The sequence below is a fragment of the Panthera onca genome, chromosome A3, assembly GCF_046562875.1.
Source record: "Panthera onca isolate mPanOnc1 chromosome A3, mPanOnc1 haplotype 2, whole genome shotgun sequence".
Taxonomy (NCBI): domain Eukaryota; kingdom Metazoa; phylum Chordata; class Mammalia; order Carnivora; family Felidae; genus Panthera; species Panthera onca.
Window position 1 is genome coordinate 66983848 of NC_138341.1, and position 26500 is coordinate 67010347.

The 26500-nt window shown below is 41.8% G+C and overlaps 1 protein-coding gene across 4 annotated transcripts in view; it reads right to left on the reverse strand.

The window, feature by feature from the left end:
- Positions 1-26238, reverse strand: part of EML6 (EMAP like 6) — a 285377-nt gene extending 259139 nt beyond the window's left edge. For 3 of the 4 annotated variants that reach the window (XR_009602202.3, XM_060605873.3, XM_060605862.3), the window contains exons 1-2: positions 25823-26224; positions 24309-25033 (exon numbers count right to left, since the gene is read on the reverse strand). Coding sequence is in view for 3 of the 4 variants with exons in the window: in XM_060605873.3 (XP_060461856.1) it covers positions 24309-24505 (197 nt within the window). In the remaining variant the exon portion in view is untranslated. Of the gene's footprint in view, positions 1-24308; positions 25034-25822 lie in introns of all 4 variants that reach the window. The other variant, XM_060605881.3, reaches the window with a different exon arrangement.
- Between the last annotated feature and the right edge of the window lie 262 nt (positions 26239-26500).

A 26500-nucleotide genomic window follows, 5' to 3' on the forward strand; every position in this document is an offset into this window, starting at 1 on the left:
ACAGTATTGCTTGCAACAGTGGACAATAAAAGTGCCCATCAACAGGAATGCAGAGGGGCGCCTGGGTGGCTCAGCCGGTTACGTGTCCGACTTCGGCTCAGGTCATGATCTCATGGTTCGTGGGTTCCACATTGGGTTCTGTGCTGACAGCTCAGAGCCTGGAGCCTGCTTTGGATTCTATGTCCCCCCCCCCCCCCCCCCCCCCCCCGCTCATGCTCTGTCTCTCTCTCTCTCATTCAAAAGTAAATAAACATTAAAAAAAAAAAAAAGGAATGTAGAAATACAAAACAGAGACTGAATTGATGAAGCCCAAGGGTCCTTCTGATATCCATATTCAGGGAGATTCTGGCCTCTGAGTCCATTCTAGTCGAAAAAATATATTCAGTGTCTGCCCCGTGCCAGATGTTGTGCTGGGCATGTGTGGACAATGATGAATAAGACAGATTCTGACCCTTTAGCTAGAAGAAGAAAACCCAAAACCAGATTCCATATTTGCCTAATACATGTAAGTTCTTATTAAGACTTTCTAATAGCACCTGTGATTTTTATTTTGTAATTTCAACTAAGGTTCATTTAAAAATGATGCCAACTGAAAGCATGGGGACAATGAAAAGGAAATAAATCTTTATTGAGTCTTTCTTTTGCACTATAAGAATCACAGTTTTGATCATATCTTATGTCATCTTACTGTTTATTTCTCCTGAGGTTTCTGCCAAATAGCTGTAATTTCTTTTTGGTAGCTTGCCAAAAATCAATAAACAATTTGCCCTTCACAATTTTTGTAATAAACTGTGCTGAAAGGAATCTGTTTTCTCTAGAATTACTGGAACACCTTGCATATATTAAAGTGAAGTATTCTTAACCTATAAATTATAGAAAATATAACCAGGCACAAAATTAGGATGAGTAATAGTGGCTCAGTTCTGTAATCCAGGTAACAATATGAAGTAGTAATCCTAGATAAATTTCCATAATGTAGTTATGAATAAATAAGATTAAAATAAGTATAGGAATAAAAACAAGAACTCTTTAACATTCTTCCACATATGCCTCAAAGATTTTTTCCCCCACATATCTCAAGGATAAATAACATCCCATAAAACCAATCACACTAGGGGCGCCTGGGTGACTCAGTTGGTTGGGTGTTCAACTTCAGCCCAGGTCATGATCTCATGGTTTGGTTAGTGAGTTCAAGCCCCACGTCAGGCTCACAGCTGTCAGCTAGGAGCCCGCTTTGGATTCTCTGTCCCTCTCTCTGCCCCTCCCCTGCTTGTACTCCCTCTCTCTCTCTGTCTCAAAAACAAACATAAAAAGAAAAGATCATTCATTGTGTGAGCTTTAGACATACATGCTAGTGTTTTCATAACATAGCAATAAGCAAGGTTATAGCAGAAATACATAAAGAGTTAGCAGTTTGGTTTTCTGTCATTTCACAAATATTTGTTTAGCTCCTATATCAGGGTTTTTGGAACCCCGAACAAAACTAATTTGATTTTATTTAAATAGAGTTTTTGATCTCATTATTAATTTGAACTGTTGTGAATTTCTGGGATTCTGTCTTGTAGTATAATTTCTGGCTTTCATCCGCCACTACCCAAATATCAATCCAGCAGACCTTTTACCTTATTATTCAGAAAGCACACTTGTTATGAAAAGAAAGATGCCCTTTGGTAGATGCGCTTCTTTTGTGGGAAAGAAAAGTAAAGTGGCAGGGCACCTGAATGGCTCAGGCAGTTGAGTGTCTGACTCTTGATTTCCACTCAGGTCATGATCCCAGTGTCATGGGATTGAGCCACACTTCGGGCTACATGCTGAGTGTGGAGCCTGCTTAAGATTCTCTCTCTTCCTTTGCCCCTCTCTCCTGCTTACACGTGCTCTCTTTCTCTCTCTCTAGCTCTCTAAGAGAAAAGACAAAAAAAAGAGGACTGCTCTGAACATGTGAAGACCTTAGACTCTCAAGTCACTGTACAGGGTGGCCTTATTATGAAAACAAATGAAGCATTTTATTCACTTACATAATGGAGACATTTGGTGAAGTTCTATAATTATTATTACTTACTCTTTATATATTTACATATTTATCAAAATATTGTGTATCTCCTTGATACTTCATAAAATTACTTTTCAAAATCCTGTAATTACAATTCCCAAAAATGTTTAAGGGAAAAGACCAAGGATTTGTGTTCATTTCAAATGAGCACAGGTTTTGGAAAATATACAATGCTATATTGCAGTCTCTCTGAAATGCACATAGAGCAGGAGAAACATAACTCAGACTTCCACTAACTGACAACCTGTAAGCTCTTCTGGAAGATCTCCTGAGTGATTGCCTCCTTGATACGGCTCCTCTGTGTAATCCCTCACGGCATGCTACTGCTTGATACTTTCATTGATTTATTGCTAGAAATATGATTTCCACTTTTTTGTGGCACCCAGAAGGAAAAACCAAGCTGCTGAATTAGCTTCTGAGATTTGGATGAAACTAGGACATGTATGGAATCAAAATACCTATACGCAGATAATCATTTTCCATCTGTAAAATAACAAGAAAAAAAAGCAATGACTTAAAGAGAAAAGCTACTTTTCTCTTTAATAAGCTCTGAATTTTGTGAAATTTGAGCCTATAATTTAATTTAGTCTTTGCAGTTTGACAGACTATAAGGACAAGCAACAACAACAAAAAACTGTTTTCTTTTCTCCTTTTCTCTAAGGCATTTAAATCAAATATTGTACAAGTCTTGAATTGAAATGATATTTGCCTATGAAATCACAAGCCTGTCCTAAAGAAAACGATACATGGATTTTCAAGTCTCTGATTTGTTGCTCCACTGAAGCAGATGTGCCTCTTGGTTAAGGACAGTTTGGGAGGAAGAGACACAGTTGATGGTCACTCGTACCTTCATTCAGTATTCCCTACTGAAACAGATAGCATCTTGGGGGTGTTTCATCTCCCAGAATAGGTGCCTATGAGCAAGATGGCTCTTCTAATCTCCCAGGTACCAGGAAGTGTCTGCCCAAGTATGTACCCTAATTAGGCTACATTTTGCTGTTGCCTCCACATGTTTATTCTTACTCATTGCTCTAGCCATCTGGGTCCTGCCCCCACGCTACTAGAGTGAAAATGCTCTCCCCATGACCTCTTTTGAGTACTAATCCTGGTCCCTTTCTTTGCTGAGCTCCAAAGCGGACCCCTCTCCCATCCCCTCAGCAAGAGCCCTTCCACAACACATCTCATCCCCAGGCCCTGCACTCCCTGCCTTCTTCCTGTCTGCCCACTCTTTTGCACGTGCCTTTGTGCCCCTTGTCCTCTGCTCCTAACCTGAAGGTAAGCGTGTCTCACAGGTTCTATCTCAAGCCCTTGTCCTTTTCACTTAACGTGCTGTCCTTTGATGTCGCAAATATGGTAATCACAAGTGTCTCCTGGCAGGCACTCAGTCAGTGTCTGTGACAGGACTCTCACCCTCATCCATTCTGCCAGCCACCCACACACTGTCTACTCTGGGTCTCCACCTGCCTACCTGCTCTGACCAGTGCACCCTCCCATGAAGGGGTGACTTAGAGACTCCAACTCGACTTAACATTTTCACATTCGGCTACTTAGCTAAGGTGATTTTGACTCTCTCTCCTGTCCTTCCTGGTTTATTGTCTCCACCTAACAGAAAGAGTGTGGCTTTGGAGTCCAATAGAAATGAGTTCCAAACTGGGTCTGTTAATTACGAGATATGTGACTATACCTTTACATTTTTGCAGGATTATCAGGAAAATGTTTATATGTAAAATACATGTATGGGTTTCTAAAACTTACTCAGCACCTAGTGAGCTCTCTTTTTCTCTATTTCTCTTTAATTTACTTTGCAAAGTTCCTTACATGCATTATCTCGCTGAATTCTCACAGTAACCTACCAGTAGGTCTCAAGGAAGAAGCTGAGACTGGCTGGGTGACAACCAATAAGTGGTAGAAACAGATTCAAACCTAAGTCTGACCAGCTCTGAAGCCCCAGCTTCCCAGAGATGGTGTGCTGGAGTTGCCTCTTGGATAACATGAATCTGCCCCACAGACAGACTGGGAAGGGCATTCTAAGCAGCAATGCCATGAGCAGTAACGGAGAGCAAACCATCTAAGTCACTGCAAAGAGTATGATGTGATGGCAGTAAAGGTGGGGAAGGGGCAGTAATGGAGTTGTGATAGGAGACGATGGCAAAAAGGTAGGGGGTGGGCATGCTCGAGTGTTTGAATCCCATTCCAGAATCAACAGAGCCAGCGGGAATTTTGAAGCAGGGCAGGAACAGATCAGATCAGTGCTTTTGAAGGATAATCTCAGTGCTAGTATTGTGCAGGAATTCTGGAACCCAGAACCAGTTTGGGAAGCTTTCTTTTCCTTTCTTTTTTTTTTTTTAATAACTTGGTTTGTGTCGTTGTGTTAGCTACTTTGATTATTATCATATTAATTTTGGTTATTAATTATTGCTTTAACTTTGATAATTAATGTTAACTTTGATCATCTGGTTAAGGTGGTGTCTGCCAGGTTTTTTCTACACTAAGTATCTTGTGGTGAAGTACTATGTAAATATCATGTTCTTCAACAAACTTTCATCACTGGTTATAACATCTATTGATTTTCTAAATACATCATTCCATGTATATTTAATAGTTGATGTTTTACTCAAGAAAGAGCTTTCAGGGAGCCTGGGAGCCTCAGTCGGTTGAACATCCAACTTTGGCCCAGGTCATGATCTCAAGGTTCATGAGTTCGAGCCCTGCATCGGGCTCTGTGCTGACGGCTCAGAGCCTGGAGCCTGCTTCGGATTCTGTGTCTCCCTCTCTGTCTGCCCCTCCCCAACTCATGCTCTGTCTCTCTGTCTCTCTCTCTCTCTGTCTGTCTCTCTCTCTCTCTCTCAAAAATGAATAAAAACATTTAAAAAAGAAAGAAAGAAAGAAAGAAAGAAAGAAAGAAAGAAAGAGCTTTCTCTTGGGGCGCTTGGGTGATTCAGCAGATTGACTGTCCGACTTTGGCTCAGGTCATGATCTCACGGTTTGTGGGTTTGAACCCTACATTGGGCTCTGTGCTGACAGCATGAAGCCTGCTTCAGATTCTCTTTCTCTTTCTGCCCCTCCCCTGCTCTTTCAGAAATAAATTTTAAAAAAAAAAAGAATAAGAGCTTTCTCTTCTCCTCATTAGTTAAAATAACATTACAGATGCAGGAATTTTTATCTTATTCAATGGTTTATAATTCATGCTCAAATTTTCCCAGATGTGGCCAATAGAAGTTCCTTTAAGCTGGCTCCTATGTCATTTTAATATCTCCCCTATTCTTTCAGCATTGCTGTACTTTCTGGCACAAGAAGATATTCCAAACTCATCTTCCCTGCCCTAGGCCTAGACTCAGCTTCTTTTTGAAAAAAAACTCTCACTTTTGGTGGGGGGGGGAGGGTGGGGGGGAGTGGGAATGGTATTTAGAAACAAGTTCTGGGTGCCAGATGTGTTCCTGCTATCGGTGTGTCATTGCTCGCCAGTCCTCTGAATGGAGAGAGCAAGGAAATGGTGTGTGCATGTGTACATGTCTGTATACACGTGCATCTGTATTTCTAGGGGAAAATTCTTTAAATTTTCTTGGGAGGGCTCCTAGCCAGACTGACTAAATCAGAATTTTTAGAAGCGGGCTCATAAATCTGTATTTTTTAAAAGTTGAGCCAGGTTTTCAAACAGAGGATTGAGTAGGGGAGTGACAGCAGAGGCAAGCAGACCTGCAAGGAGGCCACTACAACTGTCCAGACAAAAGTTAACAACAGTATGAACTAGGGCGGAAGCAGCACGATAGAGAGGACATGAGGAACCTCACTTGGGGCCGGCTGGATAATGGAGATGAGACGGGGAGGGAAAGGCACTCAATGTTTCCTGCTTAGATAAATGTCACTGCTGAGGCCCACACACTGTCATTTACACAGTGAGCACTAAACACATGTTTATTTAATTGAACATCCTCTCACTTTCCTCCTATAGATTATATAAAAATCCAAGTGACATTTCAGGATGAAAATAATTATAAAACATTCTGGAGTTTATATCTCTTCCATTACATTGTATCGTATGGACTAAAAGCTGAGTGTTACTCCAGGCAAGAAGGATGACTCATGAATTCATTGTCAGCAGGGCAGTCTCTGGACAGATAAACATAGCCTGGCCCAAGTGATTGCATTCATGTCTATTATGCAGAATAGATCCGGAAGGCTTTTTACCAAGAAGCAATATAACAGTATCTCTTATAGTAAAAAAAAAAAAAAAAAAAAGGTGGGGTGGGGGGAGTGAGAGAGAGAGAGCTAGAGTCTGCTCCAGATAGGACAGAAGTCATTAAGCAGAGATGACTGCTTACTATCACTGCAGCATAAAACTCACTGGAGCATGAGCAAAATACATAAAGAAGATGTAAGAAGAAAAGCAGAGCTAAAAGCAAATGACCCTTGAATTCTAACTGCTATAACAGAAAGTTTAAAATACAGATAAAAGTACAACCCAGAGAAAAATAATCATTTCCACTGTTGGTGTAGTAAAAGCAATTCAACACTGATCTTTCAAAGCCAGTACAGAGGGCCCTTTTCCAGATTGCTGAGGTCTCCTTGACACCCTCTCTGCTCTTGGCCACCAGGGCACCCCTCTTACCTGGTTTTCCTCCTACTCCTGTGACTGTTCCCATCTGTCACAAGCACTTCTTTCTCTGCTGATCTACTAAAAGTTGATCGTCCTCAAATCCTGACCCTGGCTTCTTCTCTTTCCTCCCTGTGGCCTCTGAGACACCTCATCCACCCCTACATACTCACTGCAACTCCCATGGCTCTCTCCTAAGCAAGCGACCCATACATATGTATAGTCACCTCTTGGATGTCCCACAGACACCTCAATTTAACTATGTCCAAAGCTGAACTCATCACCACCTGACCTTGAATCTGTTCCTCAATCTATTTCAGTAAATAATAACCACCCTCCAAATAGGTGACTAAGACAGAAACTAGACCATTTCCTTACACCTTCTTTCTCTCCCACTGCCTATCTCCAATCACCAGGAATCCAGAATCTCCAGAATATATTCACTGCGTTTTTGCATACCACCATAATGATCTCACCCCTGAATAACTTCAAGTGCCTCTTCTCTGCACTAATCCATTATCCACACTGTATAGTAATCAGCCCAAAGCCTAAATATAGTGATGCTCCTTCCTCCAGAGAGCCTTCTCTGACCACCACCCCTTCTCATGAATGAGTTAGGTGTATGTCCTAAGGCTCTCATATACTTTGAGCTACCTATCATAGAACTAAACACACCATATCCAGCTGCTCATTCATTTATGAATATTGCCCTCATGATCATAAATTTCCTGAGAGGAGATGCATATTTTTCACTGATGGGCCCTCAGGACCTTGCACAGTGAATGGCACATAGTAAACACTCAAGAGATCTTTGCTGTAAGTCATTTTCGTTCCTCTAAGCTAGGGGGTCTTAACCTGGAGTCCAAATACCCCTTAATAGAATTCAGGAAGGTTTATGTACTCCGACTAAAAACTACTAAAAATCTTTACTTTTACCAGCTTGTAACAGACTTTAGTATTGCCTATCATTCAGAATATAGGCAACAAATTAGAGTAGTATCAGCAGTACCTGTCACCCTGAGACCAATAACATCACAGATATTTTCATATTACATTAAAGCTGTAGCAGATCCCTAAAATACCATGTATATTCATCACTACTTTGAAATCCATAATTATTAAGACTGCTAGACCTTTCAGTTGTGTGAGTTAATAAAGCACATGTAATACACCATGACATATTAAAAATAGTTTTATAACTATATTTCAAAACAGCTCATTTTCTTTCTAATCCTCCTTATGTATTATATTATATGCATTAAGAAACATTATTCTGTGATAGTGTGAGTATAAATTGATATACTCTGGAAAACTGTATGGGGGGCCTAGCAACACTGACCTATCATGCACCCAGTGCCCCAGAAATACCACTCCTGTGTGGAATTACATGTATATGTTTACTTGTACTAGAATGGCGAAGTAGCCAAAAGAAACAAAAATCCACACAAGTGCCCAGATACAGTAAAATGGATCAATAAATTATAGTATCGAACTGAGAATAATCATGTAGAAACACAGATGCGTCTCATAAATGTAATGTTGGTTGAAAGGAGCCAGACACAAAAGAATGCATACTGTACTATTCCTTTTTAAAGTACATTAGGCAAAACTAATCTACCCTGTTAAAAGTCAGAATAGAAGTTACCTTTACAATGGGGGTTATGGCTGGAAGAGGGCACCAGAGTTTCTCTGTGGTGCTGGTAATGTTCTGGTTCTTGATGTGGGTGAGGTTTATAGGTGCATTAGTTTGTGAAGACTGATCCAAATGTGAACTTTTCAGTATCTATATTACACTTTGATCAAAGGATAGAACAAAACAAACAAACCCATTATTCTAAGATGGAATCCATAGGCTTCACAATCTATCAAAGGGGATCCAAAAAAGAAGTCCTATTCTAAGCTGAAATTCCAAAGGGGTTATATTAAATGAGCAAACACAATTTGCTCATTTATTCATTCAAAAATTACTTATTAAGTATCTTCTACATACCAGGCACCATTCTGGGCACTGTAGGCAGGGCAGTGAACAAAACAGTCCTGCCCAAAGAGAGCTTAGATTCTAGTGAAGAGAACAACAAGTAACAAAATAAATAAGAACTAAGGGGAAAAATAAAACAGGGATGGATAATAAAGAATGTGCTGGAGAGGGGTCTGAATGTTAAATAGGGTAATCAGGGAAGGCCTCACTGACTGATGCAGGGAACTAAGGGAGGTGAGTAAAGTCACATGGATGTCTGGGGGAAGAAGGAACCAGACAGAAAGAACAGTTAGTGCAAAGGCCTTGTGGCAGAGAAGCACTTGGGTTTTCAAGCAGCAGTCAAGAGGTCAGTGAGGCTGGAGTGAAGCAAGACATGGGGAAAAAATAGTTTAGATCACAGAGGTAACAACAGTAGGCCAAATTCTCCCATAGAGGCTTAGAGGCCCATTATTAGGACTTTGGTTTGTAGTCTGAGGATTCCAAGCAGAGAATTGACATGACCTGACTCCCAATGCAACGAGATCAACTGGCTGCCATGTTGAGAACAGAATGTGAGGGCAAGAATGGAGGCAGGGGGGAGGCAGTGTAAGAGGTCTTGGGGAAAGAGCACAGAATAAGAAGAGGAAAGAACAGATGCCATGAGGAACACAGACACAGACACACATTCAAACACACACAGACACATTATTGTTGTCATATTTGCTGCTGCTGTTACTTAAATGGTTGAGAGCAATTCGCAGCTTTCATGACTCTTCACTCCTTAATAGTCCAGCATGTATCTCCTAAGACAAGAGCTTTTTCCTACATAACTGCATTGCTAGAGTAGAATCCTGCTGCTTTCTCCTACATAACTGCATTGCTAGAGTCGAATCCTGCTAGTACCTGAAATGTGGTCCCATCTTCAAATCTCACCAATTATCCCAATACCATCATTTGTAACCATCCTCCCCACTCCAATCCAGGATCTCACACTGCCCTACAGTGGATCTTTTTAGTCCCCCTTAATCTGGAACCACTCTACAATCTCTTGTCTTTTATGAGAATGACTTTTTTTTTTTTTTTTTTTTTTGCAAAGTACAGGCCAGCCGTGTTGAAGAAAGTCCCTTATTTTGTATTCCTCATGATTACCCTCAGATCATGCATTTGGGGCAGGAACACCTGGTGAGCAATGTTGAGGGTCCTTACACATAAAAGGTGGGTTTAGGGAAGAGAAGACCAAGGTCAGTCAGAGAGGTAAGAGAAAACCAGGGGCTACAACCTCTGGAACAGAAAAGGGAGACTGTCGAGTAGAGGCTGGCTAGCAGTACCCAATGCTGTGAAGAGGTTAAGCTTGATGCGGCCTCCTTCAGCACTGGAGGTCACTGGGGCTGCTTCAGAAATGACTGCAGTGGCTGGTAGAAGGAGAAACCAGTTCTTTACATTAAGGAGTGAATAAGGATATGAAGGCAGTAAATGGAGACAACTCCGAATCACAGCACTTTGATTAGAAAAGATTTTAGAAGGGTCTTAGAGATCACACAGTCTGCCAGCTCATTTTTAGATGAGGCCCACATTAAGCACCATACCTAAACTCACTCATCTGGCTAGAGACAGGGCCAGTGCTGTGTTAGATCCCCCAGGACTCCATCCCCCGTATGATGCCGTGTTCCCGCTTCTGAGAAGTTTGGCACTGAAGGAAAAAAGCCTTCAGTGGGGAGGAATCTCAAAGAAAAGGTTAATATAAATAAAGTAGAAATTATCTGCCTTCAGTGATCTTCCTAAAATGTAAATTGGCCTTGTCTCACCCTGTTTAAATCCTCTCACTGGTCCCCATAATTCGTGGGGGGAAATGCAAATCCCCCCTCGTGATCTAGTCCCAGGCCACGTAACCGGCTTCATCTCCCACGATATCTTCCTCACTCCAGCAATACTGAACCACTGCCTCTCCCTTCAGGAGACCTTGTTCCCAAGCCCCTGGGCCTCTGCACAAGCTGTGCCCTCCCTGGTGTTCCTTCCCTCCCCTATTCCCGTTCCACCTGCTTGCCAAATTGCTCTTCATCCTTCAAAAGTCACTTGCCCTAGGAGGCCTGCCCTTGAACGCCTACTTCTGTATTTTGTGGGGGGGAAACTCTTCTGGAGTGGGAACGAAGAGCCAGCAGATGTTACTTTACAATCTCTGCAAACATGTTTCTTACAAGCATTCCATCATGTTTTCAAAAGTTGCTTAAAAGATCACGATGTTTCCTAAAGCTAAAGGGATATAAATCAAGATTTTCCTCATAACACAGTCAAAAATCTTAAGTCATTCAAAAAAAGTGTTTCATTCATTATAAGATCCATAGATATATTTCAATAGAAAAACACGTTATGTCTTCAATGGCTAGATTTTCCATCTAGACCAGGAAAACAGGAGGAAGAAGATAAATAGGATTTGGTGTCTGACTTAAGAACAGTGAAGGTCACTATTGTCACCCAAATATTTTTTAAAAACAAGATTCTGCATCCTGCCTCTACATGCCAGCTGACAGTATATCTTCAGGATTTTCTCTCTGCAAAGTATGTATGGAATGAGTTCTATAGAAATATCATCTGTTTTACACCTCACTCCTTCCAAATAATTTGAGATATGAAGAACCACAAATAAAAATATGTTAAGCACTTACTAAGCCCACAACGCATGTGACACAAGGGGACACACTCAGAACTCAGATCGGAGTAGATCTATAAGTAAAGATCTGTAAGGTAGAGAGATGAATAAGCCAACAAACACAACACAATCCAATGACTCCAGAAGGCAGGTACTTGCATTGTTGCCTGGATGTATAGAGAAAGAAGGGCCTAAAAATAGGCCCTTTAGTGTCAGGTGAGGCTTTGGGGGAGAGGACACTACACTGAGACTGAAGGAAGAAAGAGACTGTACAAGCAGAGAAGTGAGGGTCATTTCAGGCAGCCAACATGGCACATGCAAAGATGAAGATACACAAAATAGGCAGCCAGGCTCAGGGAACAGCAAGGAGTTTGTTGTGGCTGGAGGATGTTAGGACAGGGAGAGACATCAGCCTGGAGGAGGGGCAAGGAACCAGATTGTAATAAGCCTTGGAGACTCTGCGAAAGAAGTCTGAACCCTGTCCTGTGCAACCGGGAGCCTTAAGCAGAGTCCAAGTCTGGCTTTAGGAAGATTCGTTTTCAGTACCTGTTAGATGGCCAACCTCACAAAATCATCTAAGGATTCACTCATGTCACTCATGGCCAGGGCTGGTGTTCAGCAGATGCGCAACAGTATGTGTGTCAGGTAAATAGTATGAAAATATTTCTTCACCAATTGGCAAAGAGCTGCACCTCCATCATCTTGCAGGCTGCACCGGCCCCTCCTACGAGTGCCGTCTGGCCACCTCGCTGGTACCTGCTGGCATCAGCCCCCATTCCCATATACTTCCCTCTCCCTTCTACCACCAGACCCCAGCAGGGAGACAACACCCTCGATAGTAGTACTGACACTCCAGGAGGAAAATGTTTGATGTCCACTTTACCCTCTGAGGCTGTGGTCGCCAGCCATCGGACAGCATTCCCTAAGCACACCCTGGCATCGCCTCTCATGAGAATTGAAAATCCCATGATGTATCATATCACCAATATTTTGGGGTTTTTAAAATTTTATTTATTTTGAAAGAGAGCAAGCAACTGCACACACAAGTGGGGAAGGCGCAAAGAGACTGGGAGACAGGGAATCCCAAGCAGGCTCCACAGTCAACATGGAGCCGATGCGGGGCTCATCCCTCAACCTTGAGATCACGACCTGAGCTGAAATCAAGAGTCGGTAGCTCAACCCACTGAGCCACCCAGGTGTCCCTTCATCACCAATATTTTGTATTTAAAGCCCTCTTCATATCCGCTTTCCTTGCCTTTTCTCACCTTCGACTCATCACTCTCCTGTTTTTTCTATCTATCAAGAAATCATTTGCCTCCTTTTCTTATCTACCTCCTCTAGGAGAGCTGCCATTTATTCCTTCTCAGCCCATACCTCCCTTCTTAGACAATCTTTCTTTTTAAATTTTAATTCCAGTACACTTAACATACTGTTGTATTAGTTTCAGGTGTACAGTACAGCGATTCAACACTTCCATGTTACTTAGTCCTCATCAAGATTAAGTATAATCCCAATTCCCTTTGCCTATTTTATCCATCCCCCCAATAACCCCCCTTTAGTATCCATCAGTTTGTTCTCTATAGTTGAGTCTGTTTTTTTAATTTTACTCTTTTTTCCCCCTTTGCTTGCTGTTTTCTTCCTTCAATGCCACGTTTGAGTGAAATCATATGGCAGTTGCCTTTCTCTGACAGGATTATTTCACTTAGCATTATGCCCTCTAGATCCACCCATGACATTACAAGTGGCAAGGTTTCATTACTTTTTTGGCTGAATACTATTCCATTGCATCTCAATACCACCTCTTCTTTATTCATTCATCTGTCGATGGACACTTGAGCTGCTCTTACAGTTTAGTTAATGTAAATAATGCTGCAAAAAACATAGGGGTGCAAATATCCTGGTGAATTAGTGTTTCATATTCTTTGAGTAAATACCGGTAGTGCAATTACTAGATCAATCATAGGATAGTTCTATATTTAATTTTTTGAGGACCCTCCATACTGTTTATCACAGTGGCTGTACCAGTTTGCATTCCTGCCAACAGTCCATGAGGCTTCCTTTTTCTCCACATCCTCACCAACACTTGTTTTGTCTTGTGTTTTTTTGTTTGTTTTTATTCCTTTTTGTTTTGTTTTTTGGGCTTTTTAGAGAGAGAGTGAGTATAAGTAGGGGAGAGGGGCAGAGGGAGAGAGAGAATTTTTTTTTAAGTTTATTTATTTTGGGGGGGGGACCTTGAATGGGAGGGGAGACAGAGAGTGGGGGGCGAGGAGGGATTCCCAAGCAGGCTTAATGTTGTCAGCATAGCGCCTGATGTGAGGCTTAAACTCACTATCTGTGAGATCATAACCTGAGCCAAAATCAAGAGCCAGATGCTCAACTGACTGAGCTACCCAGGTGTCTCATTATCTTGTGTTTTGATTTTAGCCACCCTGACAGGTGTGAGATGACATCTCACTATGGTTTTGATTTGCATCTCCCTGATGATGAGTGATGAGCATCTATTCATGTGTCTACTGGCCACCTGTAGGTCTTCTTTGGAAAATGTCTATTCATGTTTTCTGCCCATTTTTTAATTGGATTATAGTAGGGGTTTTGGTGTTGAGTTGTATAAGTTCTTTATATACTTTGGATACTAACCCTTTATCAGATATGTCATTTGCAAATATCTTCTCCCATTCAGTATGTTGTCTCTTAGTTTTATTAGTTGTTTCCTTTGTTGTACAGCTTTTTATTTTGATGTAATCCTAATATTTTATTTTTGTTTTGATATCCCTTGCCTCAGGAGACATAACTAGAAAAATATTACTACAGTCAATGTCAGAGAGTTACTGCCTATGCTCTCTTCTAGGATTTTTATGGTTTCAGGTCTCACATTTAGGTTCTTTATCCATTTTGGGTTTACTTTCATGTATGATGTAATAAAGTGGCCCAGTTTCATTCTTTTGCATGTTGCTGCCTAGTTTTCCCAGCGCCATTTGTTGAAGAGACTGTCCTTTCCTCACTACATATTCTTGCCTCCTTTATCGAAGATTAATTGACCATATAATTGTGGGTTTATTTCTGGGCTTGCTATTCTGTTCCATTGATCTATGTGTCTATTTTTGTGCCCATACCATACTGTTTTCATTACAACAGCTTTGTAACATAACTTGAAGTCTGGAATTGTGGTACCTCCAGTTTTTTCTTTTTCAAGATTGCTTTGGCTATTCAGGGTCTTTTGTAGTTCCATACAAATTTTAGGATTGTTTGTTCTAGCTCTGTGAAAGATGCTGTTGGTATTTTGATAGGGACTGCATTAAATACGTAGATTGCTTTGGGTAGTATTTAACAATACTACCAGTATTGTTACTGGGACAGTTTAACAATATTTGTTCTTCCAATCCAATGGCATGGAATGTCTTTCCATTTGTTTGTGTCATCTTCTGTTTCTTCCACCAGTGCTTTATAGTTTTCAAAGTACAGGTCTTTCACTTGTTTGGTAAGTTCACTCCTAGGTATTTTATTATTTTTGGTGCAATTGTAAATGGAATTATTTCCTTAATTTCTCTTTATGGTACTTTGTTATTAGTGTATTTCAGAAACAACCTATTTCTGTGTATTAATTTTGATCCTGAAACTTTACTGAATTTATCAGTTCTAATAGTTCCTCAGGGGAGTCTTCAAGGTTTTCTATATATAGTGTCATGTCATCTGCAAGTAGTGAAAATTTTATTTATTCCTTATCAATTTGGATACCTTTTATTCCTTTTTGTATTCTAAGACTGTAATCTTAGTCAGATTGTAATCTGGCTAAGACTTCCAGCTGAAGTCCTATGTTGAATAAAAGTGATGAGAGTGGACATCCTTGTCTTGTTTCTGACCTTAGGGGAAAAGCTCTCAGTTCTTCCCCATTGAGTATGATGTTGTCTTAGACAAACTTTATTAAAGGGGCAGCCCTTTGAAACATGGTCCCACCCTCTAGGCTACAGCTGATTGGACTGGGTGGACATGGTGACCAATGCTAAGTCAATTAGATTCTCTTTCCTGGGAATTTGGAATTAAGATTCAAAAGTTCAATCGATTCAACTGTATTATAGGACCAAGCTGGATAGTCATGTGTGCTGAAGGGCTGAGATGAATTTTGGAGAGGGATGACTATGTGCAAAATGGATCATTGAGTTAAGAAGACAGTCTGCAGTCATAGAAAATCAAAGCATATATTATCCAGAGAGAGGCAGAGGTATGAATCCCTGTGATTCTTACAAGAGAAAGAACTAGGGAAAGACTAGCTCCCTAATAACCGCACAATGCCTAAAAGGTCAGCCACACTTCCTCTAATTGAATTCCAAAAGATTCTCTTGTCACCTTATGATCCTCTCCTTAATTGGATTTCTTTGAAAAAGTTTCAGTCTTGCAACCGATCGCTTATTTAGAAGGCATCCTGTCATTTGTGGATGTTGTTTTCATCTTACCCATAGAATCAATTCACAATGAACACAGAAAAATGTTTTAATGACATTGTTGAGTAGCAGCTAAACTTAACAAGAATCCTCATGCCTTAAAACAATTCTCAATAGCTTTAGAAAAATTCTCTGACCAACGTATTATGTACTGCCAGTCAGGAGAAAGATTCTTTCATCTCAGGGAGGTATTGCTGGCCGGCCACTCCCCTCCTTCATGCTAATGGGAAGAGAGGTGGCAAAAAACAAACAAACAAACAAATACACCAGGGGGTAACTGTGGAATACTTCAATTTCTGTGTTGAGGTCATCCAGGTGCCTGCCTCCCAATGGGGGAAGAAAGGAATGAACTGAAAAAGGAGTAGAGGTCAAGGGGCACATTCACATTCTCTGACTATTCCCTCTGCTTTCCCTTCTGCTGCCTCAATAGATCTGTCTTGAGCAGCAAGGATGAAGGCTGGAAATTCATTTTTAAAAAGCAAGAATCTTTGGGAGTAAACAAAGCTAACGTATATATAGACTGTCGGTGGTCCCTAAACCAGCAGTTACTAACTACTGCACTGGTTCCTCAAAGTATAAATATAGTTATATTCTTTAAATATTTAAAAATCTTAATATCCTTATAGTTTCTAACACCATCTTTTCAAACAGGATAGCAACCAAAGCCTCAGATTTCTATTACTTCTGGATTAATCTTTTTAATGACTGTTTCATGGTTTCTGGGTCTCCAAATGTTCAGTATCTTCTAAATGAAAACAATGGGCCCTCTACCAAGGGAATTCAAAGGTTAGAGCCATCCAAGGCAGTTCAATGGGGAAAAAGTAGGCTTTTCAACAAATAGTGTTGGGACAACTAGATATCCACCCGCAAAAGAATGAAGCTAGACACCCCTACTTCACACAATACATAAAAATTAACTAAAAATGTATCATCTGTCTAAATGTCAAAGCTAAAACTCTTAGAAGAAAACACAGGCCTAAATCTTCATGACCCTAAATTAGGCAATGGTTTATTAGTTTAACACCAAAAGTACAAGGGACAAAAGAAAAAAAAGAAATTGGACATCATCAAAATTTAAAACTTTGTGCCTCAAAGGACACCATTAAGAAAGTGAAAAGACAACTCACTGAATGGGAGAAAATATTTGCAAATAACATAGCAGATAAGGGACTCATATTCAGAATACATAAAGAACTTTTACAACCCAACAATAAAAAACAATTAAAATGGGCAAAGGATTTGAGTAGACATTTTCTCCAAAGAAAATATACAAATCATCAATACATTTATGAATTGATGGTCAGTGCTATTAGTCATTAGGGAAATGAAAACCAAAATCACAAAGAGATACCACTTCACACCCAGGAAGATGACTATTATCAAAAAAGACAGAACATAATTGTGGGCAAGGCCACAGAAGAGCTGGCACTCTCAGACATTGCTGGTGGGATTACACATCGCTTTGGAAAACAATCTGGCAGGACTTCAATAAGTTAAACACACAGTTACCGTATGATTCAGCAAGTCCACTCCTAGGTATATACTCAAGAGACTAGAAAAACGTATGTCTACACGAGGGCAGTGGACACACTCTTCCACTGCCTGCAGGGACAAGCTCACCATTTCCTTAACTTGAGCCAACAAGTGCCTGCTTGGTTCTTTCTGGAGAATTTACAACACGGGGCTAGGAATCACCTTAATGAAAACATCAATTCTCTTAATTTAAGAATTTAATAAATGTATAGATTACATATATTATTAAAAGTCTATTTCACGGGCTACCTGGGTGGCTAAATTGGTTAAATGTCCAACTCTTGATTTCAGCTCAGGTCATGATCTCACTGTTCATGGGTTCAAGCCCCGTGTTGGGCTCTGTGCTCACAGTGAGAAGCCTGCTTGAGATTCTCTCTCTCTCTCTCTCTCTCTCTCTCTCTCTCTGCCTCTCCCTTGTGCACGTGTGAGTGCTCTCTCTTCCCTTTCTCAAAATAAATAAATAAACTTTTTTTTAAAAGTCTACTTCACCAGCTGAAAATATCACGTGGGTTGAAAAAAACACTGGTCAACTGAGTTCTGAAACACACCAGTGCAGTCCTTAAAATCTTGCTGTGGCCTGTGGACCAGAAACAATGGGCATCACTTGGGAGCTGGTTGGAAATGCAGACTGTCAGCTCTCATATAAGATTCACTGACTCAGAATCTAGATTTTAGCAAGTGCTCAGGTGACTCCTATGAACAAGGATATTTGAGAAGAAATGTTTGCTCTCAAACATTTTAATTACACTTAAGACCAATCCACATATGACAAACTTGCGTTAAACCTGCAAGAGGAGCCTGACTGCTGAAGTTGTACAGAGTCTGGTGGCTTATGGATGGTTTTCCATATGGCTTCAGGAAGAGGAAGTCCCAGAAGCAAAGCCAGCAAGTCAGCTTTCCCAGCAGCTTCCTTCTTTTGGTGGCAAAAATGTCACCTACATTGCAAGAGTGTTCAGATCCAAATCCTGGTGGGTAGGAGAGGCCCTAGGACAACTCTGCTTAGAGATGCTGTCACGGGACAGTTTTTCAATTACCACAGTATAATCCACATCCCAATTGACCATTGCCTGTGGGACCAATATCATTCTTTGTAAGAGAGTATATTCTGCTATGACGTTTTTCAAACAATGACCCTTTATGGAGTAACCATATTTTCTAAATAAAAACATAGTCATATATTCTGAATTAAAAATAGACACCCATGATATGATAAGAACAAAGATATCTATCACAATAATTGAATGGAATATTTGTGACTGTCCAGGGAAATCTAGGACATATGGTACCAAGACCCCTGAGGCATTAATGACATGGATGAGAATTACAACGACCTTGATCCTTCTCTGGGTATCTACACCAGAATTCTGGGTACACCAAGTTCCTCCCCACCCTGGTGCTTTTGCATGTAACCTCTCCTCTGCCATGCCATCTTCACTTGTCTGCCCCATCTCATCCTTCAGGTCTCCACTCCAATGCCATCTCCCTAGAGAGCATAGAATTCCAGCTCTGGAATTCTATGACAAGTAGCATCCACCAACCCAGCCCCTCTCTATGATCATTCCCTTCTCAGTACTTTTTACAATCTCTATTCACCATGTCTTCTTGTTCTTTCACTGTTGGCCTCCCCCACCAGAACAGAGGCAAGAATGTGGTCTTGTTCACTGCCGCACTCCCTGCATCTGGTACCTTCTAGAAATTAAATGAGTTTTTGAGGAATAAACAAGTAAAATGTACCCAATTTAGAGAATAAATAAATATTAATAAAAATCACCAAATATACTATAGCTTATTAATAAGAATAACAATAATAAGATCATTTGTGAACAGATCATAAACTTCCATCAGAACCTTTCACTTCATGCTCTTGCAAATGAACAGGATCCAACAAATAGTTGATAGTACTACCAAGATAACTTTGCTTAAATCTTTTTCCTTCTCAGAGCCTCTTCCCTCTCAGAGCCATTCCCTCTCAGAGTGAAACGAGAAGACTGTATCTCAGAATTGGGGGAGAGGGAAATGCAAGATGAAATATAGATATATTCTGATGCAAAACAGGCACTCAATATGGGCTTGATCCTTTATAGTTACCCCCGTGCTTCCCTTATTCAAACTGGTCAATGAATATGAAATCACATCTCCAGGCCTTCATGTGAACCTGTTTACTCAACACTCTAGACCCAGCCATAGCTGTTAGACCCCTCTTTTTAAATTCAGCAAGTTCAACTGTGTTTGCAGCACCAATTATTTCAGCCACATCACAATTGAGACTTAATTTAATTTTTAAAGAATACCTCCAGTAGATCATTGTTTCAGGTCATTGTCTCAAAGTTGGTAATGTTCCTGAGGTGAACTTGAACATGGTTCCATTTCTAGACTGAGTTGTAGCAATGTGCTTCAAATGCTCCTGAATAAAGCACCGGACTGATAAACAGAGTTACAAGAAGCAAAAAGCTCCCTAAGTACTCGTTAGAAACAAGGCACAGTGGTAGTGACCACAGCAACTGAGAAAAATAAAGAGTTTGTAAAACAGTGAAGCAATTTTGGAATCAGACTTGGGTTCCAATTCCCATTTGATAGCCTGCTAAATAGTGACCATGGGCAAGATCCTCAACATCTCTGTGCCCTGGTTTCCTCATCAGTACACTGGGGCTAACAACAGTATTGATGTCAGGAGGTTGTTGAGAAGATGGTTAAGGTAAATCTGTAGACACATTTAGTGCTGAGTATGCACTCAAAAAATGTTGGCTCTGGTTATTAAATTGATTCTCATCCTCAAAGATCTTATATACACTTATCAATGAAAATATTCAGAAGGAAAGAATGGTACTAAATGATACATATTAAGTGAGCAGTACTGGTCACGAAAGATGCAAAACTTTAGGAATGCAAGGCACCCCTTCATCTAGGGATGGTAGAAGGTCTCCTGGGAGTGGTAAAACCAAAGCAGATGGGGCCGTGCAGGACTACAGGCCCCCTGCAGCGGGCACTGGCTGTTTGCCAAACACAGTGGGGCACCTTGTATGTAATCGCCACAAGCTACAAGGTAGATACCTTTAAATCCCCAATTTATAGATGAGAAGCTGTTTTACGGATGATGGCTGAAGCTCACACAGGTTTAGTCATTTCCCCAAGTCACCCAACCGGTGGCAGATCGAAGTTCAAAATCATGTCCGTCTGACAACCCATCACTGTGCCATTGTTGGGAAGAAGGGTTGATGGGAAGATAAATCATTCCAGTGTGAGGCAGGAAGGGACAAAGTAATCTTATTAAATGGCAAGTGGGAAGCAAACAATATATAATTTAAAAAGAGAAAATAAGGGTAGAAAGGTGGGTTAGAGCCACAGGGAATGGAAAGCTACGGAGTTTGAGCTTCAGCCTGTGGACAATGAAGAATCTGTTTTGTTTGTGGTTTAAGTGTGTGCTTTTGATCAAATACTACCACCACCACCACTACCAAGAGCATTTATAGAATACCAACTAAGGGCCGGGTCCCAGGCTAAACCTGCATACATTACTTCCAAAAGTTACAATTTGCAGTTTAGGTATTATTACCTCCATTTCACAAATAAACAAAGCCCTGAGTGGTCAAGCCCCTCACTGGGACGACTCCAGCATGGTGGGGTTCATAAGTGAGTGTGAGCAAAGTCAAAGTCAATACACTTCCCTCTAAGAGAGTACTGCAGAAAAACCTCCCTTGCAAAAGAGAGTGGGGGAAAAAAAGAAAAAGAAAAACAGAGACAGGGAACTAGTCTGAAACAATATACCAATCCAGAGTAAGGAGACAAATGTCTTAAATGGAGTCACTGAAAATGGAAGGGAGGTGACAGAGAGCAAATGTGTTCATGACCTTTTCTTTCATTTACTCCATTTCTGTGTCATGATCTGCTCCCTGAAGTAGAAACTAAGTTAGTAATTATTCCAGTTTCTATTACAGCCTTGCCTGTAAGCCTGATTTGAGCCCTGTTGTAAGCCGGAGAGCGAACACTGCGTTTAGTATTTACCTGTCCTGTCACAGTGTTATCAGGGCTAAAATATGGCATCATCCTCTAATCTGTTATCTGTATTGAAGCGTAATCATTCAAAAGAATAAAACTAAGCCTCCACATCCAATAAATCACATTATGCTTCACATATCAACGCTTTAAAAAATCTGACCTAAACACATAGTCTGTCAAAACAGGAGGACACATACGCTTAAGCTCTAATGAGCTCTGCCAAATCCTACATTATTATTAAAGTTCATCGTGAGCTCAGAGGTCACACATTTTTATAAAATGGAATGTGGTATCAATATTTGTTGGGCTGCTTTCTAGTTAATATTCTAGAGAAAGTTGCATAATAAAGCAGTAGGAAATACATGCATTATGAATATATCTTTCAAGCTAAGGCAAAAGCTAAATAGACAATTACTTAACATTATCTCATTTTTCGGAATTAAGAGTTAGGAGCTTGGACATTCATGTAATTTTTCCAAAAACCCAAAACACTTTTGCACTAAAACCTTAGCTATAGTGCTCCTCATTCAATAGCTAACTGCAATATGTTAAGTGGGAAATCAGTAGTAGAACAGGAACACGCAGAGTTGAAATTCATAAAGATAAAAGAGTATAATTTTCCTGTCCAAATCCACAAGTTAATACATGAATATTCCCAACAATTTACAATATTAATTTGAAATATCAAATGTGTTTCTGAGAATAAAATTATGAAAGAAATGGCACCTAAGAGTCTCACTTACTAAGGATAAAAACAAACATGGTTTGTGTACTGCATTCACCAAAAAAAAGATACATATATAGACACATGTATATACATATAAATGTCTATATATCATACATATATATGTCTATACATCATATATATATATTTATGATAAAGCAAAGTAACAGCATAAACAGTCTAATTTTACAGCTCTTAATTACATAATGATCTGTGGTTTGTGCTTTTTAATCTGTTGGACTTAATTTTATTTCTATGTGCAAACACATACGTGGATATTAAAGAATTCTACTCACCTGTGCATATTCAGACCCAAATATCATGAAACATTTAGCAGTAAAATCCAATCTCTGAAGGCAGGCTTACCACTACGCCACTATTCAGTGTAAAAGATACAACTGCCTTCATAATAGACAGAAGCTAAATCGTTTTTTTTTTTTTCTTTGCATCACTTGAGGCTTCCTGCAAACCCAGTCATATAAACAACTTCCTTCACCTTTTCTTCAAATCTGAGTGTTTAATTAAGCCATATATCATCGCAACCCCTCTAGTCCAGCTGTCTGTCAGAACAGAGGTTTACTGCAACTCCACCCTTTTCCCACCTTCAGCTTCAACAGTGCATTTCATTTTTTTTTCCTATCAGAGAAAAAAATTAAGATGAAGAGTTCCAATCCTCAAAGTAGTTCAGTGAACTGTCACAATAATATCATTTAACCCCAGGGAATTTTCTGTTTAATTGCCACTCTCTCCCTTCCCCCAAAGGGCTACATCTTCTTTCAATGGTGTAATGGAAAGCACCGAATTAAGAAAGACAGAGAGAAAACATAATCGGTTTAAATTTTTAAACATCTAACCTTTTCACCAGTCACTTTTAATCATTTGCACCTGTGACTTTAATAATCAGCCTGGCAATCAGAGGACAGATCTAGGAGAGATGCCCCAATCACAACCATTATTGTATTAAGGAGCAAAGAAGAAAGCGATTTTCTCACATGTGACACGAAGAAAGTTTTACATGTCAGTAACACCCAATCTTGGGAAGAATAGAGCTCCTAGTACTTAAAATCTTCATTTTCTAAAAGTCAAAAGATTTTCTTAAAATATATACCTTACTGTATTTGTAAATATTAAGTTTTTACATTTTGTAACAATTTTTCAACTTTAGGGCTCAGAAAAAAAAAAGGCTCTAGAATAAGCAGAACATTGGGGGAGGCAGTGAGATGTTTGAACCATTCTCCCCAAGGAGAAATCAAAACCATTACATTATACCACATAACCATTTATTTCACTCTGCAAGGCAAACTTAGAGCACAGTGGTAATATTCTGAAAATGTGATAGAAGTTCTACATCAGTGAACACACAAGTTTGGAAGGGACAAATATGGTCGCTGTCAGTTGTAGTATGCCCTCAGCAAGTCAATAGCCCTGTGGGTGAGGCTCCCATATGGAAATCTTCCTTGACTGCCCAAGGCTGCATGGGATTCCCTGTGAACAGCATCTGGACCACACCTTGTTTGGTCACACAAGCAGCTGACAAGAGCTGGAGGAAAATGCGTCTGGCCCAGAGATGAGAGGACAGGGCCAAGAATCAAAATATGCCCCTCTAAAATTTGATGGGGAGGGCCCCTTAAAAAGGCTATTTATCCAGTCATGTTTTTCTAATCAGTCCTGGCCATTCACCGGCAGATGTTGGTCATTCTGGGGACTAACTGGTAGGATTTTGTGGTCCTGCAGCTGCCAGCCTTTCATAACCTCAGTGATGTTGTGGAAGCATCCATTTAGTGTATAAATATGCTTTTTTTTTTTTTTTTGCATTAAAACACTGCCAAGTGAAATATTAGAGAACAAACTCCCCACCCAGTGCAGAAATTTTCCAGTTTCAAAGCATCTGGGATGAAGATTCCAAATTACCTGTAGCAAAAATTTCTTCTAGATTTTTTAAAATCCTCTTGCTTGTTGAGGAACCTACTGAGGAGCCTGCCAAAGATGACACCCACAGTTCAGATTATTGGTCCTACATTTACCTAGTTAGGGCAGGAAGAAGTGTTTGATGGTTACCCAGGATCCTTCCACTTGTAGCAGTAATGAACACCAAAAAAAAAAAAAAAAAAACACATCAGGACACTCAACTCCTTAGAGATTTAAAAGACTTCCAGAGGAATAAAGAGGAAAGAAATCTCTCCCTCCCCACTTTCACCCCCCACCCCGTGTGTGCCCTAGCCATGTAATTCCATGCAGTTCCAGAGAGAATCCTTTACTCCACAGGGCTCCTAGATCTGACCCCAGCAAAGCCAGGTTGGTCATCCTTCTCCCCACGCTTCCAATCTCCATACCAACCCCTCCCCACCACCTCGGGCCACCTCCTTACCTGATAATGTCGTCGTTGTGTCCCAAGAAGAATTTTTGGCTGTGCTCTCGGGTGTTGTAAACCACCCCGACCCCAGCCACAAAGTAGACCACCTCCTTGCCGGCCGTGTAGTACAGGTTGTTGCGGCACTGGTGACCCCGGTACCCGTACACCCACTCCAGCCGGAGCTGGCAGCTGGGAGCTGTCCGATCCGCCATGATAAGCCGACCCCACTCGTCCCCCGGCCCCCCCGCGCGCGGGTCCGCGGCTCCTGCGCTCCGGGTCTGTCCTCGCCAAGACTCGGGCTGCGGAGGACCTGCAAGGGCTCAGTGTGCAGCGCTGGGCGCTGATTTCCGCGGCGACGCACAGACACAGCCCAGTGCGCCGGCCGCCACCATCATCCGCCGCCGCCGCCGGAGATGAGCCGCCAGTGCGCGGCCGCCAGACCCCGCCGGGCGCCCCAGCTCCCTCTCCCCGGGCAAGGCGTCTTCGCGGGCGCCAACACCCGCACACGCCTCACTGCACCTGCGGGCTTCTTCCCCCAGGAGAGGTTCTTGGGGGGGTCACCCCGCCTTTTAAATCAGGGATCTGCATATCCAAACACTGATTACCCAGTTCGCTCACTGAAGTTTGCAGTGCGTGGGGGCTTCGCAGCAGGCAACGGGATTTATTCTGTGACAGCTTTGATTTGACAGAAAACCCGGGTAAGCTTTGCCATCACCATCCTTGGATCCGAAACTGACAGTCTATACCCAGGATGCAGGAGAAAGGAAGAAAGAAACAGATTTTTTGTATAAGTCACCAGTCCAAGAAAATGATCCTCAAACTAAACCAAGGTTTTTTTGTTTTTTGTTTTTTTAATTGTCAACTATTCTCCTTCTCCCTCCAGATCCATTTCCTTAATGATATGAAATATGCCCAAAATGCTTCTGGTTGCTGATATGATTGAAGAGAATACTTGCTGTTTCCCCATTAAGCCAGGGTGAATATGCAACGGTCATTTTTTTTAGATCCTTCAATTAGTTGTCACGTATTTTAAAATTACATCCTCCGTGAAACCTCTCTTGACCGAAAAAAATCATGAAGAACTTAGCAGTTCTCACTAATCAGCAACTCCAAGTGCAAGCGTCATGAAAGATTTTTCTGAATTGGAGGAAACGAGACACTAGTGCAGTTGGAGGCAGGAAAGCACTACCTACTAACGCTCCTGGTCCCGAAGAAATTAAATAATTAACAAGTGGCAAAAATCGAGTGCCCCGCTTCACGAAGGTCTGAACTAGCTACGGGGACCCGTGGGCTCAAAGGTCAGCCTCTAGCCAGGCGGGGGGTGGGGGCCGGGACGCACTCCGCGCCCCCCACTCCCCCAACAACGGGCGCCCACATTACCCTAGCTTCGGCTGCCGCAGGTCCGAGGGAATGCCAGCCCCCAGGGACAGCCCGACCCGCGCGCACTGCCTCCCTGTCAACGTCCTGCACTCCTCCCACACCGGATCCAGCCTAGTCTGCAGAGCATCCCCGCTCTCTCCGCCTCTAACCTCTGCTCGGAGCGGGCGCCGCCAGCACGTCCCGGATCTCGCACGGGCGAGCGAAATCCTCTGCCTGCCCTCCCTTCCCCACCTCCCGCACCCGAGGATGGGCTTCGTCACTGGGGCGCAGCGGGAGACAGGTTCTTCCTCCAGCGGGCGCTCCGGGGGCGGGGCCACAGCGCAGCTTTCGGGAACCGCGGCGGCCGGTTACTAGGCGAGATCACGGCGCTTGGAAACCGCGACGCCCCAGAGCCTGGGGCCGCCCCTCTCTCTCCCCGCCCAGGTTTCTCCCTTCCTCGATGCATTCTGGGAATCGTAGTCCTTTCAATGCCTACTCGGTTAGGGAGCCCTCGGAGCTGGACCACAAGTCCCAGGATTCCGCACGCCCAGAGGGGGCCGTGCAGAGGCCATTACCGGCGTCGGTGGTGCCTCCTGTTCTCCCGCTGAGCAGAGGAAGGCGCATCAAGGGCGAACGGTTGTCAACCGCCCTGCGATCCCTAAGCGACTGAGGCGGTGGCGGGCGTGCGTGTGTATCTATGGAGAAGAGCAGTGGAGTTGGAGTAGAGATAATCTCTGTGGCCCACCTCGAGAATTTCTTCTGCACCAGTGCCTGAGGGTTACTCTAGCTAGCCGACTGAAGCCCAAGTTTGTTTCCTACTTCAGTTTTCCTTTTTGTTCAGATGGGTT